This window comes from Thamnophis sirtalis, unplaced genomic scaffold (genome assembly GCF_051295495.1).
Source record: "Thamnophis sirtalis isolate CommonGarterSnake01/CBP01778 unplaced genomic scaffold, rThaSir2_p1.2 scaffold_2, whole genome shotgun sequence".
NCBI classification, from domain to species: domain Eukaryota; kingdom Metazoa; phylum Chordata; class Lepidosauria; order Squamata; family Natricidae; genus Thamnophis; species Thamnophis sirtalis.
The window spans coordinates 60,163,039-60,181,726 of record NW_028261382.1 but is presented as its reverse complement, the minus strand read 5'-3'; the positions used below and the strand labels follow the sequence as shown (position 1 = coordinate 60,181,726).

General features: G+C 45.4%; 1 protein-coding gene across 2 annotated transcripts; it reads left to right on the top strand.

The window, feature by feature from the left end:
* Positions 1 to 302: 302 nt before the first annotated feature.
* On the top strand, positions 303 to 15,878 carry YDJC (YdjC chitooligosaccharide deacetylase homolog). Of its 2 annotated transcripts, none has more exons than XM_014059415.2 (6): positions 303 to 572; positions 5,038 to 5,216; positions 8,237 to 8,396; positions 10,459 to 10,558; positions 10,944 to 11,121; positions 12,476 to 15,878. In XM_014059415.2, exons 2-6 carry the CDS (start codon positions 5,053 to 5,055, stop codon positions 12,834 to 12,836), a joined length of 963 nt encoding a protein of 320 aa, XP_013914890.2. In that variant the 5' UTR covers positions 303 to 572; positions 5,038 to 5,052; the 3' UTR covers positions 12,837 to 15,878. The 2 variants fall into 2 exon arrangements, with proteins under 2 accessions (XP_013914890.2, XP_013914892.2); XM_014059417.2 differs by lacking the exon at positions 303 to 572 and adding an exon at positions 975 to 1,176.
* The last annotated feature ends 2,810 nt before the right edge of the window (positions 15,879 to 18,688 follow it).

Here is an 18,688-nt window from a genome sequence, read left to right as displayed (position 1 = left end):
GACCCAATAGGTTTCACACTTAATGTCCAGATCTCACTTTATGTCCTTCTTTAGGATGAATGAATGAATGAATCAATCAATCAATCACGTCATCCCGTAGCTCCAACCCACTATAGCTCTAGTCCAGTGGTTCCCAAACTTTAAGACTTGTGGACTTCAACTCCCAGAATTCTCCAGCTAGCTCTTCTGGCTGGAGAACTCTGGGAGTTGAAGTCCACAAGTCTTAAAGTTGCCAAGTTTGGGAACCACTCCTCTAGTCCAAAGCTACAAGTCTCAGCAGCCTCCATCCAGCGTGGCCCAAGGCGAGGAATGCTGGGAACTGTAGTTCAGTGAGTATCCTCTGCGTGGTTGGGTGAGGGCAGTAGCTGGAGGCGCTGAATCACAAGCCGGGCTCCTCCTGCGCTTCCTTTCCGCTGCCTCCTGCAGTTCCCTTCGGCGGCCACCAGAGGGCTCCCACGCGCCTTTGCCAGTTCGCTTTCGCTTTTTCCCCGGGGTTGAGCCAGGAAGCCGCTTCGGGCATGGAAGCTGCTGCAGCCGCGGGGTCGGCGGGTGCTGCTGCCCCTTCGCCATGGGTGAGTGTGCCAGGATCCCTTCCCTTTTTTTTTTTTTTTGCAGCCGGGAGAAGCCGTTGCACGGCCGGCCCGGTGCAAATCTTGAAGCAGAATGGATCTCCTCCCTCTGGAATCTGTGCCCGGCCTGGGCATCGAACCTGAATTCTAGGGAAAAGTGGTAAGGGGGTGGGATGGGAGTAGAAGAAGGGAACGAGGAGGGGGACAGCAAGCTGCGATCCGATCCTGGGTTCAGTGCCTAGCAGGGATCGGATAGATGTCCCCTGTTTGCCCCCCCCCCCCCCCAAGGAAGCCGTGTGCCCACCGGTGCCAAGGGATGGCATGGCACCGCCCGCGCGGGGTTGCAATCCCCGATCGACCCTTTTAAAAAGCTTGCCCGCCCTGCTCTCCCGGCCGGCCGGCTCGGATGCCCTCCTTCCTTCCGTGCCAAAGCGGATGTCGGCACATCTGGAATGGATGCCACGCCGTTTGATCCGGCTTCGCCTCAGAGGCCGGCCCGGAAGGGGTGGCATCCTGGCAAACAGGTTTCGAAATCGGAGTGGTTTGGGAGCAGCTCTGCCGGAAATTTTGGGGAAAGTCGGGAGAGAGAGGAATATGCTGGGCTGGGGTAAGAGGCAGTTGCTTTGGGATGGGGATGAGGAAGAGCCTTGATCTGGGCTGGGCTGGATGACCTCGAAGGTCCCTTCCTTGCCATTCTTTAATTCTAGGGAAGATGCTAGAGAGGAGGATTGGCAGAGGAAGCAGAGGATCCAGTGGGAAAGGTGGGTTTGTTTCCCAAGATGCTAGCTAGTCAGAATAGAATAGAATAGAATAGAATAACAGAGTTGGAAGGGACCTTGGAGGTCCTCTAGTCCAACCCCCTGCCTAGGCAGGAAACCCTACACCATTTCAGACAGATGGCTATCCAACATCTTCTTAAAAACTTCCAGTGTTGGGGCATTCACAACTTCTGGAGGCAAATTCTGTTCCACTGATTAATTGTTCTCACTGTCAGGATATATAGTGTGATGCTTTATTCTGATTTTCTGTTGAAATCAATTCAGAATATTATTGGAACACTTTGTATATCCAGGAACTTTTACGGATTCTTTTAAGGTGTGGCAGTAAACATTTCCATTTTAAGGAGCCAAGAGGAAGTGTTGAAAAGGACTCTTTTCATCACACCTTCTTGAAAAAGTCGTAAAATGATATATTTATATTATAACGTCACTGGATTGCAGTGAATTTTATGAGTGTTTTTTTTAAATGCTCTGTTGACCTCTTTTTGGCTTTGCTTTACGAAAATCCAGCGTCCTAAACTTGCTAGTATGAGAATTGATTTATGGCGTTGATATTTTTCCGCCTGTCACATCACATGTCACAAAATATTCTAACTTTTAATGCCTTTCCGCCTTCAGTCTCTAAATGGAGATGTCTTCATAAAACATTCTGAGAAGTTCTAAGTATAAGCTATTGGACTCGCTGGCTCGGTGGCTGCTGAGCTTGTCGATCAGAAAAGTCGGCAGTTTGGCAGTTCGAATCCCTAGCGCTGCGTAATGGAGTGAACTCCCGTGACTTGTCCCAGCTTCGGCCAACCTAGCAGTTCGAAAGCGCGTTAAAAAATGCAAGTAGAAAAAGAGGAACCACCTTTGGTGGGAAGGTAACAGCGTTCCGTGCGCCTTCGGCATTGAGTCGTGCCGGCCACATGACCACGGACAGTGCTGGCTCTTTGGCTTTGAAACGGAGATGAGCACCGCCCTCTAGAGTCGGGAACGACTAGCATATAGGTGAAAGTGGAACCTTTATAAGCTGCCACTGTATTTATGCAGGCCAATATTTCACCAACTATACATTGGTTTCAAAAAAGCTTTCGAAAAATTGTGCATAATTATCTTAGTTATATTCAGTTTAACAAAGCACAGGTTTTCCTGGGCAAAAAAAGAAAATTAAACCTATAATCTTGTGTTGGCTTGCAACCAGCCCAGGAGGAAACAGGAGTTCTTGCCAAAGTGTCCAATGTTGCACCATATCTGGATTTTCAACTTCTTATTTCCTGATAGCTTCCAGATAACTTAACAAAGAAAGCAGAACCAGTATCTGCAGGCAGTTCGATCTTGACTCTGGAAGGCAAAAGCACCTAGTCAGTTTTTCCTAGGGAAAATTCCCTGGGGAAAAAAAATTTGGCTGGTTGAATTGCATTTTTCTCAAATCGGCGTTCTGCTTTTTACCAAAGACCAAACTTGAGGGGAAAAAAAACCTGTGAGTATGGCTTTACTTCATCTATTGTAGGAAAGGAGAAGCATGAGGCCAAAATCAGGAAATTCACCTTTTTTCTAAAAAAATAATAATTCAAATATTAGCTCTTGAATTCACGGCCTCCGATGAAGCCACCTGTAGCTCTGGAGAGCGGTTCGCTTTGGAATGAAATGTGGTTAGTGGGAAGAACCAATGTTCTTTTTTTTTGTTTTTGTTTAAATCAGATCTTCTAATTGTGAAATAAAACAGGAGGGAGATGATGGATTAAAATGTTTTGAAAGGCTGAGGAGGGGAAATAGGTCGATAAAGGATTTTTTCCATGGCTCAAAATCCCAGCTAACTTCAGAATCCTTTCTGGTTAAAAACAACAGTGTTGGATGGGACCTTGTAGGTCATCTAGTCCAACCCCCCCTGCCTTGGGGAATGCACCGAACCCCTGAACATTTGTGCTCCAAGAATGCACACTTGGCCCTCGGGGGCTCATCCCTTGGCAGAGGGACCTCTTAAAAAAGCAATTGTTTGGCCCGAATTGGATCCTGTACGCCGCCCCCCCCCCCTCCAGTAAATTTAAACTGGACTTCAAAGAGAGAGGGGAGGAGAGAGAAAGGGAGAGAAAGAGAGAGAGCAAAGACAGAGAGAGACAGACAGATAGATAGAGAGAAAGAGAGAGAGAGAGAGACAGAGAGCTAAAGAGAGAGAGTGAAAGAGAGCAAAAGACAGAGAGAGAGCGAAAGAGAGAGAGAGAGACAGAGAGAAATGTCATTTTTTTAGAGATTAACAGAGTTGGAGGGACATTGTAGGTCATCTAGTCCAACCCTCTGCCCAAGCAGGAGACCTTACACCATTTCTGATAGATGGCAGTCCAGTCTCTCTTCTTGAAAGCTTCCAGTGGTGAAGCTCCCACAACTTCTGAAGGCAACTTCTGTCCCACTGGAACAAGAAAGAGATATTCATAAATATCTATCAAGATCTCTTGCTTGAACAGAGGATGTGGGGTTGGACTAGAAGAATCTCCAAGACCCCTTTTCCAGCTCTGTCCTGAGGCCCCGTGGCCTCATAATTTCAATTTTTTTAAAAACCACATTTAAAAAAAAACAAAAACCAACCCATGGTGCCCAGGCGCTACAATTCCTCAGCTCTGCTCCCAATTCAATACAATAGCAGAGTTGGAAGGGACCTTGGAGGTCTTCTAGTCCAACCCCCTGCCTAGGCAGGAAACCCTATACCGTTTCAGACAAATGGCTATCCAACATCTTCTTAAAAACTTCAGGTGTTGGGGCATTCACAACTTCTGGAGGCAAGTTGTTCCACTGATTAATTGTTCTAACTGTCAGGAAATTCCTCCTCAGTTCTAAGTTGCTTCTCTCCTTGATTAGTTTCCACCCATTGCTTCTTGTTCTACCCTCAGGTGCCTTGGAGAATAGGTTGACTCCCTCTTCTTTGTGGCAACCCCTGAGATATTGGAAGACTGCTATCATGTCTCCCCAGTCCTTCTTTCTATTAAACTAGACATACCGAGTTCCTGCAACCGTTCTTCATATGTTTATTTCCTCCCCTTTTAATTGAAATGTGTTGAGCGGTGGCTCCGTTTCAGCCCCACTTTCCCCGGTGCCCTTTCACTGCTCCACAAATTGATCCGGATCATTCCCCATGTCTACCCCTCTTTCCCCGAAAATAAGACCTCCCCGGATAATAAACCCAGTCGGGGTTTTGAGTGCATGTGCTAAAATAAGCCCTCCCTGAAAATATTGCAGCACAGCAGCAGCCACAAGGTGGCCACGCTCGCCCCCTCCTGCACCTCAAAAATAATAAGCCCTCCCCGAAAATAAGGCCAAGCGCTTATTTCAGGGGTCAAAAGAAAATAAAACCCTGTCTTAATTTTGGGGAAACACGAAGTATTTTTTTAAAAAACCAGCCAGCTCAAACCCAACCACTGTGCCTTTTTCCTCCTTCACCCAGAAAGCTGAGTTTGGCTAATCCTCTTAGTTACGCCGTCTTCGGCGGGACTTGCTTTCCACACACTCCCTCCCAAGGGCGAGATTAGCGGCTGGCGTGGCGCAGCGAGAAAAAGACACGTCTTAGGATTTATGCTTCCTTGGCACACGGCGGCGGTTGGCCACGGCTGTGGCTGATGGGTGCTCTGCTTCGTCCCTTCCTTCTCTGCTCCTGCCTTGGGGAGGGGAAGAGACTAACGTGAGGACTTTGTCTTCTGGCTAACTTTGGCTCTTCGTAGGGTTGACGCCTAAGGATGCCCCAAGCCACGGTGAAGCTGATCGTAACCGGGGATGATTTCGGCTATTGCCCGCGGAGGAATCATGGCATCGTGGAGTGCTTTCTGGCCGGGGCCATCTCCAACGTTTCGCTTCTGGTTAACGGGAGCGCCGTGTCCGATGCCGTCCAGCTGGCCAAGAAGTGAGTCTCTCCTTGTAGTTTTCTTTTGATTTCACGGGCGTCAACCCATCGGGGTTTTAAACCTTAAAAATGGGTCCTCGGCTTACGCCGCTCCGTTCAGTGTCTGTTCAAAATGATGACAGCACTGAAAAAAGTGACTTAGGATTTGTTTTTTTCACACGGATGATTCATTTAGTGACTGGTTTTTCTGGAGCTTTGAACACTGCTGTCCTTTTTACCTTCTATTTTTATCCTTTAAAAAAAACACTACTTTTAAATCAGTTTTTAACTTTTAACTTTTTCTCCTTTTTACACTCTTATTCTTTTTTTAAAAAAACACTCTTTCTACTTTTAAATCTATTGCTATTGCTGTTCCCCTCCCTTCCTTCCTTCCTTCCTTCCTTCCTTCCTTCCTTCCTTCCTTCCTTCCTTCCTTCCTTCCTTCCTTCCTCCTCCTTCCTTTCTTTCCTCCTTCCATCCACCCATCCATCCATGATGCACAATAGCTACAATGCAGTATTGCAGTGTAACTCTTCCCACACACAAGTTCAATCCTGACCATCTCAAGGTTGACTCAACCTTCCATCCTTCTGAGGTCAATAAAATAAGGATGTAGATTGTTGGGGGCAAGAGGCTGACTCTGTAAAATTGCTTAGAGAGGGCTGGAAAGCGGCAGGCACGTCTAAGAGCTATTGCTACACCAGGGTCAACTCCTCTCCAGAGGTGTGAATTTCTCAGGAATTCTGGGAGTTGAAATAAATAATCGGTGCCAAGATTGCAGAAGCGAAGGCAGCTGGGAATTCCCAAGGCCAAAGGACATTGCTGTCCATTTTTTTCACGCAGAAACTAGGGTAAAGATCAGAAAGAAATGAAGAAGAATACCAAAAAAAATGCTGCAAAATGAAAATATTGTGTGTTTTTGAAGAGGTAGAATCAGTGTCCAATGACAGCATCCCCCTGTTAATAAATAAGTAAATCCTTCGGTGTTTAATTAAGTGATTATCTAACTTATCCTGGCCTACTTCTGTTCCCTACTTATCTCAGCCAATTTAAGATGATTTATTTTGTTGTGCTGACTCTTTAACCTGTGAGATTTAACCTGTGAGAACTGTTACTAATTTATTCCACATATACTCTCATATGTTTCCTTGTGGGACTCATTACTACATACACAACAGTGTGAAATCGCACAGCTGTCGGTCCTTTTGCTGGCGTTGGCTTTCATACACATCACTTTTCCCTAGCACGGGCCAGCAACCTGTGGCTCTGGAGCTGCATGTGGCTCTTTCATCCCTCTGCTGCGGCTCCCTGTCGGCTCCACAATTGATAGGGCTTTCGGTTGGGACAGGTAGAGGAAAAAGGATACTGTGCTAGGAGGAGACTCTATGGTGGGGGGAACTGGACTTCCGGTCAGCAGAGGAAAAAGGATTCCGTGCTAGGAGGAGACTCTATGGTGGAGGAAACGGACTTCTGGTCAGCAGAGGAGAAAGGATGTCGTACTAGGAGGAGCCTCTATGGTGGGGGATCTGGACTTCCGGTCAGCAGAGGAAAAAGGATTCCGTGCTAGGAGGAGACTCTATGGTGGGGGAACCGGACTTCCAGTCAGCAGAGGAAAAAGGATGCCGTGCTAGGAGGAGTCTCTATGGTGGGGGAACTAGACTTCTGGTCAGCAGAGGAAAAAGGATGCTGTGCTAGGAGGAGACTCTATGGTGGGGGAACCGGACTTCCAGTCAGCAGGGGAAAAAGGATGCTGTGCTAGGAAGAGACTCTATGATAGGGGAACTGGACTTCCGGTCGGTTACAGAACTGAACGGTGGGCTTCCAGTTAGGACCATTGTGGCTCTTTTTGAGTGTTTAAGATTGCCGACCCCTGGCCTACATACGTTGTAATTTATCGGCGGGGTATACAACTTACGACCACAAATGAGCCCAGGATTTATATTGCTCAGTGAGAAATTCGTTAAGTGGATTTTACCAAATTTTCTTGCCGTATTTGTTAAGGGAATCCCTGCCCTTGTGAAATTAGTAACACGGTCGTTAAGCAATTCTGGTCCCCCCCCCCCCAAATTGGCTTTGTTTGTCAGAAGGTGGGTGGGATGCTGGAATAGTCAGATTTATGCACTGGCTGCCAAGTGCTCCAATTTTGATCATGTGACCCACTTCTAAGTTTATGCTTATCCTTTCCTATTCCCATTTGTTCATTATCATGTCCTATTTTTCTCTCTATATATATACAGTATCTCATTCTTGAACATATACTTACTGTATTTTTCAGAGTATAAGACGCACCTTTTTCCCCACTAAAAGAGGGTGAAAATTTGGGTGTGTCTTATACACCGAATGTAGTCCTGTCCACCCACCGGCCCCCACCCTTTGGCCTCTGCCTCCCAGCAATTTTCCTCCTTGCAGAAAACGGGGATAATGGGGCTTGCGGAGGCTGCAATAGGCTATAGTAATCCCGGCAGCCTGAAACAGCTGATGATCGGATTGAAAGTGAAACTTGTTGTTTGCTGCAAGGAGGCAAATTGCTGGGAGGCAGAGGCAGATTTTTTTTTCTTGTGCTAATCAGGCTGTTTGCTTCTCCTTGATAACTATAAATGCCTGTAGAATGTTCAAATTATTAGACTTATTTCTTTTAAAGATGGCTTTATTATTGTTCTAGGCAGCTTAACAAAATGAAGATGCTTTTTAAAATAAATGCTTGATCTGAAGAGGCCCAGTGCTATTGTATCTTCTTTGAAATAGCAGAGAATAACATATACTTCCAGAAAGCCACATCAATTTTAACAGCATCCGTACAAGGATAGTCTGAAATGTAACACCACAAACAGTGTATATCGTCTGAACTGTTTGCTGTTTGCTGCAAGGAGGCAAATTGCTGGGAGGCAGAAGCAGATTTCCCCCCCTTGTTTTCCTCCCCAAAACTACGTAGGTGCGTCTTATACTTGGGAGCGTCTTATCGTCCGAAAAATACGGTGTATATTAATACTTCCTTTTTGAGGATTTTTCAAATGTTTTCCCCTCCCTCTCTTTCTCTGTAGACACTGCATTCCAATAGGGCTCCATGCCAACCTTTCTGAGGGGACCCCGGTTTGCCCAGCACTGAAGAAAAAGTCCACACTCCTCAACCCAGAAGGGTTCTTCCATGGAAAGATGGGAATTCGGATGTCTTTAAACGAAGGGCTTCTTAACATGGCTGAGGTGAGGAGGAGCAAATACACCCCCCCATCTACTCTTTGGAAAGGTGGTTGAGATTCATGGTGAACAATGCCCATGTTGAGCCAGGCAACTCAAATGGGTCGACTTGGGTCTTCCTTGTAGGTGAAAGGTGGTTGAGGTACATGGTGAAGGATGCCCACGTTGAGCCAGACAACTCAAATGGGTCGACTTGGGTCTTCCTTGTAGGTGAAAGATGGTTGAGGTACATGGTGAAGGATGCCCACGTTGAGCCAGACAACTCAAATGGGTCGACTTGGGTCTTCCTTGTAGGTGAAAGGTGGTTGAGATACGTGGTGAAGGATGCCCACGTTGAGCCAGGCAGCTCAAATGGGTTGATCTAGGTCTTCCTTCTCGGTGAAAGGTGGTTGAGATACGTGGTGAAGGATGCCCACGTTGAGCCAGGCAACTCAAATGGATTGACTTGGGTCTTCCTTCTCGGTGTAGGTCGAATCCATCAAGGGAGACATTTCTTTTTTCTTTTTTTGCCAATTTTTTTATTTTTTATTGTCTTACATACCATTTTAAGTATACATTCACATGATTGTTCTTCTTCTTTACATTTGCCAGTCTTATACATTTGTTATTTCATTTAATAGTTTATAATATACAGTTTGGGTTGCTTTATTTACCATCCCTTCCACCTGTTGTAACACCACCTTATTTTCCCTTTCTTTTCCCCCTCCCTCCCTTCTCTACTTTCTTCCTTCCTCCTCTCCTTCCCCTTCTTTCCTTACCTCTCCTCTCTTCTTCCTCTTCCTACCTTCTCTCCTTCTCTTTCTCTTCCTTCTATCATCCTCTCCTTGCCTCTTTCTTATTTTCCCCATCTTCCTTTCATTCTCTCCTCTCTCCCTTTCTTTTTCTGTTGTTATAGGTGTCTCTTTCAAATATCAGTTTATGTTTTCTTGGGGATAGTATTTCCGCAAACCCAAATATAATTTGGTATCATTTCTTATTCCCTTACCTCTTCCTTACTCCTACTCTTCCCCTTCCCCTTCCTACCCTCTCTCTTTCTCTTTCTCCCCCTTCCACCCTCCTCTCCTTACCTCTTTCTTCCTTCCCTCATCTTCCTCTCCTCTCCTCCTCTCTCCCTTTCTTTTTCTGTTGTTATAGGTGTCTCTTTCAAATCTCAGTTAATATTTCCTTGGGATGGTATTTTCGCAAACCCAAATATAATTTGGTATCATTTCTTATTCCCTTAATCTATCCTAACTATATATTTCCCCCTTTATATTTCGCTCTTGAATATATACTTATATATTTAATATTTTCTCTTCTGTTTTCCCCTTCTTCCCCTCCTTTTCCATTTAATAGGGCACCGTCTGGGTTCAGAACCAAGAGAGACCTTTCTAATGTGTCGTGGGTTTCTTTTTTCCTGAATTGTACCAAGCCTGTCTTGGATCGCACACAACCATTTGTTCATTTTGTGCTAAAAGAAGAGCAGGAAATCACACAACTCTTTGGGATTAGTGTTGTTTGGAGAGAATTTCAGAGCTTTTTAGCACAGGGTTGAAATGTGGGGTCCTTGGTGTTCTCTCAGCTGGTGGTTTTCTTGCAGACATTTCATTACCCTACTAGGTAACATCATCAGTGCTAGAAGGGAGTGGGGTTTGTGGAGAGGAGGAGGACTGTAGGACCTTTGGTGCCCTCTGAGCTTGGGTTATTTTCTTGCAGATGTTTCATCCCCAAACTAGTTGTATCATCAGTGTTAGAAGAGAGTTGGGTGAGAGGAGGAGGAGGAGGAGGAAGAAAGGACGGCTGTTAGATTTTTGGTGTTCTCCGAGCTTGCTTATTTTCTTGCAGACGTTCCATTGCTCAAAGAAGGTAACAGCACTGATGATGCTACCTAGTTAGGTAATGAAACGTCTGCAAGAAACCAACCAAGCTCAGAGATCATCAAGAACCCTTCATTTCGGAGTGGCCAAGGTGTCCCTTGGAAGGCTTAAGTTGCGCCCGATTTGTTTTGTAGGCTTCACCTAACGATTCCACTTTTATAAACGAGAATATCCATGCAGCCCATTTACACCTTCTGCTTTTCTGCACTTAGGTGAAGCAGGAATTGATAGCACAGGTGGAGTTGTTCCGTGAACTGACAGGCCAGTTACCTCATCACATGGATGGACACCAACACGTCCATGTTCTCCCAGGTAAGTAGGATCTGCGTCAGTGGTGGGTTCGGATCCCGTCGCAACCGGTATGCTGTGCAGGGGACCAGGCGCTGTAATCGGAGAGGCGCAGCTGCTCGGCGGAGGTCACGCAGCACACTGTGCGCGTGTGCACAAATTGGCCCATTTGCGTCAAACAAACGGTAAGGAACGCGGGCGGGGAGGTGGGCCAAACGAGCCATCATTCCGGTATGGTGGCTGCTGCTCTCAGCTACCACCAGTATGGTCGTACCGGTGGCCGTACCCATCACTGATCTGTGTTGATCGATCCACCGTCTCCCTTCTGCTCCTCAAAACATTTTGGCACTGGCATTTCCCTGGGATTGGATCTCCTTACCATGCTCTTCCTCTTCGGTTACTCTTCCAGAGATCAGGCACGTATTCGCAGAGGTGTTGGAAGACTATGGGATCACGTACACGCGAGTTCCCATTGAACCGGATCTCCCACGCTGTGGTTGGATAGAGTCAACGTTGATGGATTTCTACTTGGGAGTGGAGAAGGATTCGCTGGACACCATAGAGGTCTTTCAAAAGCATGGCATAAGGTGAGGGCATCTATAAGACTAGAATGAATGAGCTGGGGGGGGGGACCTGGGAGGTCTTCTAGTCCAGCCCCCTGCTCAAGCAGGAGAACCTATACTATTTCAGATAAGTGACTGTCTGGACTGTCTCCCTCTCCATAGAAGACTTCTATTGAAGTTTCAAGCACTGAAGGAAGGGACGTATGACCAATTCTTGCTCTTACGACCATCACAGTATCACCATGGATACGTGGTCGGAGCCCTTGTAACTTTAAATGGCCGCTAAACGGATGATTCTAAGAAGAAACATATTATTAAGACCGTGTAAGCAAAGGATGTCTTGTACAGATAGTCCTCGATTTATGTCCAAAATCGACACCACAATTTCTGTCGCTAAGCAAGGCACTTGTCAAGAGAGTTTTGCCCCATTTTACCGCCTTTCTTGCCAGAGTTGTTAAGTGAATTGCTGCAGTTGTTAAGTTACGAGCCGCAGTGGCGCAGTGGTTAGGGTGCAGTACCGCAGGCTACTTCTGCTGACTGCCGGCTGCCTGCAATTTGGCAGTTCAAATCTCACCAGGCTCGAGGTTGATTCAGCCTTCCCTCCTTCCGAGGGGGGTAAAACGAGGACCCAGATTATTGGTGGCAAGAGGCTGACTCTGTAAACCGCTTAGAGAGGGCTGGGAAAGCACTGTGGAGCGGTATGAGTCTTTAGTGCTACTGCCATTAGGAACACAGGCGCGAAGTGAATGTGGCTTCCCCATGTTGTCAGAAGTTTGCAAAAGGGAGATCACATGACTCCGGGGAACTGTGACCGTCATAAATATGAGTCAATTGCCAAGCATCTGAATTGTGACCATGGAGATGCTGCGATTGGTCGTAAGAGCGAAAAATTGTCATTTTTTTCAATACAATACAATAGCAGAGTTGGAAGGGACCTTGGAGGTCTTCTAGTCCAACCCCCTGCCTAGGCAGGAAACCCTATACCGTTTCAGACAAATGGCTATCCAACATCTTCTTAAAGACTTCCAGTGTTGGGGCATTCACAACTTTTGGAGGCAAATTCTTCCATTGATTAATTGTTCTCACTGTCAGGAAATTAATCCTTAGTTCTAAGTTGCTTCTCTCCTTGATTAGTTTCTACCCATTGCTTCTTGTCCTGCCCTCAGGTGCCTTGGAGAATAGCTTGACTCCCTCTTCTTTGGGGCAACCCCTGAGATATTGGAAGACTGCTATCATGTCTCCCCTAGTCCTTCTTTCTATTAAACTAGACATACCCAGTTCTTCATACGTTTCAATGTCGTTGTAATCTGGAACTGTCAACTAAATAAATCGAGGACTAGCTGTCTTTCTGAAATTGAAGAAACTTTTTGTCTTCCAGGTGGCCAGATATATATATCGGCCTTAGCACCATGGGGAAAAATATGTCCACTCAAAGCATCTTAGATGCTATCGATAACGCCACCACAGCTCATTTGGCCAAAGAGGACTCCACATCTTCTCCTCTGCCGTCTTCATTCTTACGCCCCGGTCAAGGACTACGGACGGTGACTCTCGAACTCATGACCCACCCAGGCTACCCCAGCATCCCACCTACTGGAGGTTGCGGAGAAGGCCCCGATGACTTTTCCCAGTCGTGGGAACGCCTGCACGAGCTGGAGACTTTGAAGGATCCGGAGCTCCAGAAACATTACAAGATCAGGAATATTCGGCTGTGCGCTTTCAAAGATCTCGCCGCCTGACTCTCCGCCAAGGACGTTCCCCGGGTTTTAACATTTGGTTTAGAGGTGAAGATGGCTGGATCAGGGGTGGTTTCCAGGTGGGAGCCGAAGACATCTGGGGAATTTTTATTTTGTTTTTGGCACTCTCTGCAGGCGGATATGGCTCCTCCTCCCATTTTTAAATGTGTTTTTTTTTTTTGTTCTGTAATGGGAGAAACAAAAAAAAAATGGGAGAAGGAACTTTGGACTGCGATGGTCTTCGCGCAAAGAGCCGAGTTGGGTTTCCAAAGCTGATGGCCGCAGGATCGTGGCAGTTGAATTGGGAGCCATTGCTCGGTGTTGGCTTGATAGAAAACACCAGCATAGACCTGAAGTGTTAGGGCTGGGATGGCGAATCTGTGGCACATCGCCAGCAGCTCTTCTGGTTTCAAGCCAGCTTTCTTTGCGGGTGCCAAAGCTGCGGAAAATGGCCCCAAAACAGGGTAGTTTTTTGAGCCATTTTCAGGGCGTTTTTCGGACCATTTTTTCATGCCAGCCAGCTGGTCTTAGAAAACGCCCAAAAAAGAACAGCCCCCAAAAACCAAAAACAGGCTGTTTTGGAGCTGTTCTTTTGGCCAGAAAACAGCCAAAAAAATGTCCTGGAACCCCCCCACCCCAAATAACAAAAAACGGCCAAAAACAGGCATGGCCTCGCCGGCCAGCTGATCTCCAAATTTCCAGCACTCTGTTGCACACACATGCTGTTCTGACCCCCCTCTTCCCACATCAACACACTCCGAGTCAAAGATACTTTCCAGAATTTATTAACAGACAGACAGGTCCTTGGCAGCAAATCAGCACAGATAAGTCTTGGCAGCAATCCAGCCTGCCAAGCTCACAATTCTGTTCTCCAACATTAGTTCCTGCGTTGACGTCTGCAAGAGAGGCGTGTGCACAAGCAGTCCTTATTGTAGTCTGGAGAGGAGCCTAATGACCACCAGCTGAGTGCAATTACCTCCTGTACTTGCGCAACTGTTCCTGACGCCTATAAGCTCTTCAGTGCTGGGCATCCAGGAACAACTCACTGCTGGCATCCGGATCACTCTCCCTTGTCTCCTCCCCACTGGTCCAAGGCTCAGGCGCCTCCTGGTGGCCAACCAGCCTCTCTGTGCCCTGCTCAGAGTCGGAACCCTGTCCAGGGTCCTCCACATCCTCCAGAGCCGACTCATAGGGCCCCTCGCTGTCGGAGCCTGGTGGCAGCTCCAATGGCTCCTGCTGGGCCACAACATATGCTCAAGTGTTCCAGTTGGGAAAGATTTTTCATCACTGTGTTATGGTATACCAAGAGGAGTGAAAATATTGGCAACTCAGGGTTGAAATGAGGGGCCCTCATTGCTCTCTGAGCTTGGTGGTTTCCTTGCAGACATTTCGTGACCAAACTAGGTAACATCATCAGTGCCTCACTGGGTATTCACCTAATATGACCATAAGTTTTTATGCTGGAAGCAAACTTTTGTGGCCTGTTCCCACAAATCACAATTAAAACAAGCCAAGGTTCGGCACGCTGCAAGAACCCAGACAAAATAGCAACTCAGGTCTCTCTCTCTCCGCATTATATTATGGGATGGGAAGGCATTCAGAAGGATCCAGTGTTATTATAGGTTGCGCTGGCTTAGTAACGCAGTGATTTCTTTTCTTTTTAAGTACTAGTAAAAACAAGCAAACACATCCCGACTGTTTGAATAGCAAGTAGAACAGGTTGAATCAAGAATATCTCGATCTGCGAGACTAAAATCAAAAATGTTAGAAAAGCTTATTAGAAGGAAGAGGGGTGGGGGAAGAGTTCCAATTATTAATTTTAGCTACCTTTAGGAAGGTAGTTTAATCTCAAAAAAGTAAATAAAAGCAAAGAGGTTTTTTTTAGGTAAGGACTCTCAGGCTTGAAAAATAAAACTCCCCCATTATTATTATTTTTACATACGCTCAGTTGTTTTGTGTAAACTGCTTGCACAGATGATCGCCTTTGAAGGTGTTTTTCCCCACCTGTGAATTTCCTGTTTTAAAAGATGAAACTTTCTCTGGAATTCCACACGATGGTCCAGGAGGCCAGTAGGTATATCTATACTGTATTTTTCGGAGAATAAGATGCACTTTCCCCCCCTCCTTAAAAGAGGGTGAAAATTTGAGTGCGCCTTATACATTGAATGTAGCCAAAAATGCGAGGAGGCAATGGTCTGTAGCAATTCCTGTAGCCTGGAACAGCTGATTGGGGGTATTCTGGCACTCCCATCCACCCCGCCAATCAGCTGCTCAGGTTGAATAATGTGCTGAAGCTGACCTGGCTGTTTGCTCTTTGCTGCAAGGAGAGTTTGCAGCAGCAATCCCATTCAGAAAGCACACACTGATTCAGCAGGATTCAATAACTTCTCTTTATATATAACACATGAAGTAAATAGACAATACCAAAAGCAGGTTTGCCAACACAATAGTTCAGCAGAGAAGTTTCACTTTCAGTTTGTTTCAGGTATCAGCACAGCATGCAGCTTTAGTACAGAACAAGCCACGCCCTGGCTCCTTGCTGCCTCCTTCCTTGCTGCTCACACAGCAAACAGTTTGTTCCCAAACAGCCCTCAACTCTCTCACACACTGACAGGACGCCATACCATGGATGCTGCGTTTAGGGACTGATTGAAGTTACAACCGCACTGAAAAAAAGGACTTGCAACCAGTCCTCGTACTTAACGGCCATTGCACCAGTCAGGTGATCAATGCTTAGCAAGCAGCATACAAGAGTTATAATGTCCTGGGGTCATTTGATCCTAATTCGCGACCTTCCTCATTGACTTCCAACAAGCAGAGTCAATGGAGAATCCGGATTCGCTTAATGACCATGTGATTAAGAAGTGCATGCAATTCACTTAACAAATGTGGCAAAAAAAGGTAAAATGAGGTGTGATTCACTTAAGAACCTAAGCAGTGGAAATTCTGGTTGTAAGTTGAGAATGATCTGTAGTAGGTCTCTAACATAATATTTATACTTTTGAGAAATTAACATTCCTTTGGCTGATTGTTTAAACCTTTGAATCAATTCTGTGACTCTTGTAATTCCTACAAGTTTCCTCTGTTGACACTGAATTATTTATTCTTGTATTACTCTGGGACTAATGACAAATTAAACTAGATTTTTTTTTAAAAAAAATCACCCTCTTTTCTATGAATAAGTAATTGCCTGCTAATTAGCTCTGTTTGGGTTAGGAACAGTTTGGAAAACTGAAAATTGAGTTCCTTCCAGTCATTCCCCTCTCCCTAGCAGGGTACTGGTTGAAACTAAAATATTTGAAAGAGACATTAAGAGCGATGGCAAAATGTGCCAGCATTTAGCCATGTTTTAAATGGATGAAAGAAATACGTATTCCTCCTTTTTGGTTATTTTTTGTATTATATCAACCTATTTTGGGAAGTTTGTTCTTATATAATAGAAACGCAGGGAGAATTTGCTGGACATTTTAACTAGCGCCACTTAGATTACCGTGTTTCCCTGAATATAAGACACGGTCTTTTTTTTTTTTTGACAAACCCCCCCCCCCCCCCAAATAAGTGCTTGACCTTATTTTCGGGGAGATCTTATTATTTTTGAGGTGCAGGATGCCCCTTAACCTCGGTTCGCAGATCAACTGATCCAGAGAGGGCCGGGAGTTCTGTCTCTGGCACACTCTTGCCAGCCCTAGCGTCTCTTGGCCAGCTGCTCTTTTTACGGCCGCCACTAAGAGAAGGGGCGTAGTAGCTAGGGTTTGTGGGAGTGGCCTCCGCGAGGCCGTTCCGCGTGGACATGTGACATGTTCCTCCCCCCACTTTCCCCCAGGAAATGGCAGAGACCGGCTACGCATGCGGTTAAATATTTTAGGGGAAGGCTTATTTTCAGGGGAGGGCTTATTTTCAAAAGCCCGATTGGGGCGGTCTTATTTTCAGGAAAACATAATACTTTGACAAAGGCCAGGATAGATGACAAGAAAGTTGATTTGATTGGGAGGTGAAAAGGGAAGAGAAAGGAGAGGGAAGGGAATAGCAATAGCAATAGCAGTTAGACTTATATACCGCTTCATAGGGCTTTCAGCCCTCTCTAAGCGGTTTACAGAGTCAGCATATCGCCCCCAACAACAATCCGGGTCCTCAATCTGGGAAGGGAAGGGGAAGGAAGGAAAAAAGGAAAGAAAAAAAAGAAAGGATTCAACTTGGCACACAAAAGTGCAATCGTGTTATTTATACTTAATCCATTCATCAAAGTCATTATTTCAAAAATACTGCACAGAGAGTTCTCAACTTACCATTCATTTAGCAACCAAAATTAAAAGCAAACTGAAAAAAGTGACTTACAGCTGGTCATTACACTTAACAACGGCATCCCCAGGTCAAAATTGGGACATTTGGCATGGACGCAAACCTTTTAAGCCATTATATGGCTTCAAAATCTAACAAAGCTAATTTGTTCCTACATACAAACAAAATTGTTTTGTGCAAAGGGGTGAGTCCCATCCGCTTGTATTTCTTGCAGAAATGAAAATAGGTGGTTTTCAAAAACAGACTGGATCACCTTCGGCCTGGATATATGAGGTCTCCTGCCTTGAACAAGGGTTGGACTGGAAGACCTCCCGAGGTCCCTTCCAGCCCTAGAATTCTATGTTCTAAAGATCCCTTCTCGGGAACATCGAAACAGGCGCTCCCCTATCAATCTCTTCTTCAAAATTATTCACAACTTCCCTGGTTTTGAAGGAGCCTCGTGCCATTTTGCACCTCATTGGAAATCCTACATATTTTGAATTTTGCAGCCCCCATTTGAGGGTGGGTGGGTAGATCTTCCCAGGGAAAACAAAAAGGGAGGGGAAAGGGAATCTCACAGAAAGAAAAGTGGGAGAGGGAGGGCTGCAATATTTTAAGATGTTGTTCGACAGAAGCATGGCTATTTTAGCTGTAGATACAGCCCAGGAAATTACATTCTGGTAGCCAGAAAAGGGGAAGATAATAAGGACACTCAAGTGAAGATGAGTTTATAGTTCAGTAGTGGTTATAGCTAAAGATTGAGGGACAGGTGTTGTGTTATGTGCACAAATGCAGCTGACACTTATGGGTTGAATGCAAGAATCTGACCCACGGGAAAAGTTAGTAGATTGTTGTGGTTCAAATTGTGGGAGCTTCACCACTGGAAGCTTTCAAGAAGAGACTGGACTGCCATCTGTCAGAAATGGTGTAGGGTCTCCTGCTTGGACTAGATGACCTACAAGGTCCCTTCCAACTCTGTTAATCTGTTTAATCAAATTAACCAAGATAAGTAGGGGAATTCTGAATGACAGTCCCTTCAATTCTTCAATATATTTTTTTGTTTTTTGCATTCTCTGCTCCGTAATCACCTGTGGACATGTTTGCAATTCGACTTGAGATGTTTGCAATTTAAAAAAAGAGACATCGACTACCGCCCTCCCCCAATATCGAAGTTTTTTTTAAAAAGGTACAAAGCTGCATATGGAACAAGTACTAAAATAAATTAATAAATAAAACGACAAATGTTCTTTTTCGATGTCATGCAAGGCAGGATTTTACACACACTTCAGCTGGACAGGTAAAATTTGGCATTTTTTTGTTTGTTTATTTTGAATCGGAGTGAGCGTGAATGAAACAAAGTCAGTTCCAACTTTCTGCAAATGAAGACACAAAAGTTGTGGAGATTTTGGTAATAGACAAGTGCTGGTCACCAAGGCTAAACACACAATTAAGGAAATGCAAGTGTCCATTAAGGTTTTTTTTTTTTTTTCAACTTTAATCGCCTACCAAAGAATGTGTCTAAGAACACTTAAAACAGAAGATGTTTCATACCCCAAATGATAAGGAAAAAAAGAAAA

Excerpts from the sequence above, each read along its gene's own strand:
- YDJC (XM_014059415.2), top strand. The coding sequence starts at position 5,053 with ATGCCCCAAGCCACGGTGAAGCTGATCGTAACCGGGGATGATTTCGGC. Across the intron at positions 5,217-8,236 it reads GCCGTCCAGCTGGCCAAGAA|ACACTGCATTCCAATAGGGC; the intron begins GTGAGTCTCTCC and ends CTTTCTCTGTAG. Across the intron at positions 8,397-10,458 it reads GGCTTCTTAACATGGCTGAG|GTGAAGCAGGAATTGATAGC; the intron begins GTGAGGAGGAGC and ends TTCTGCACTTAG.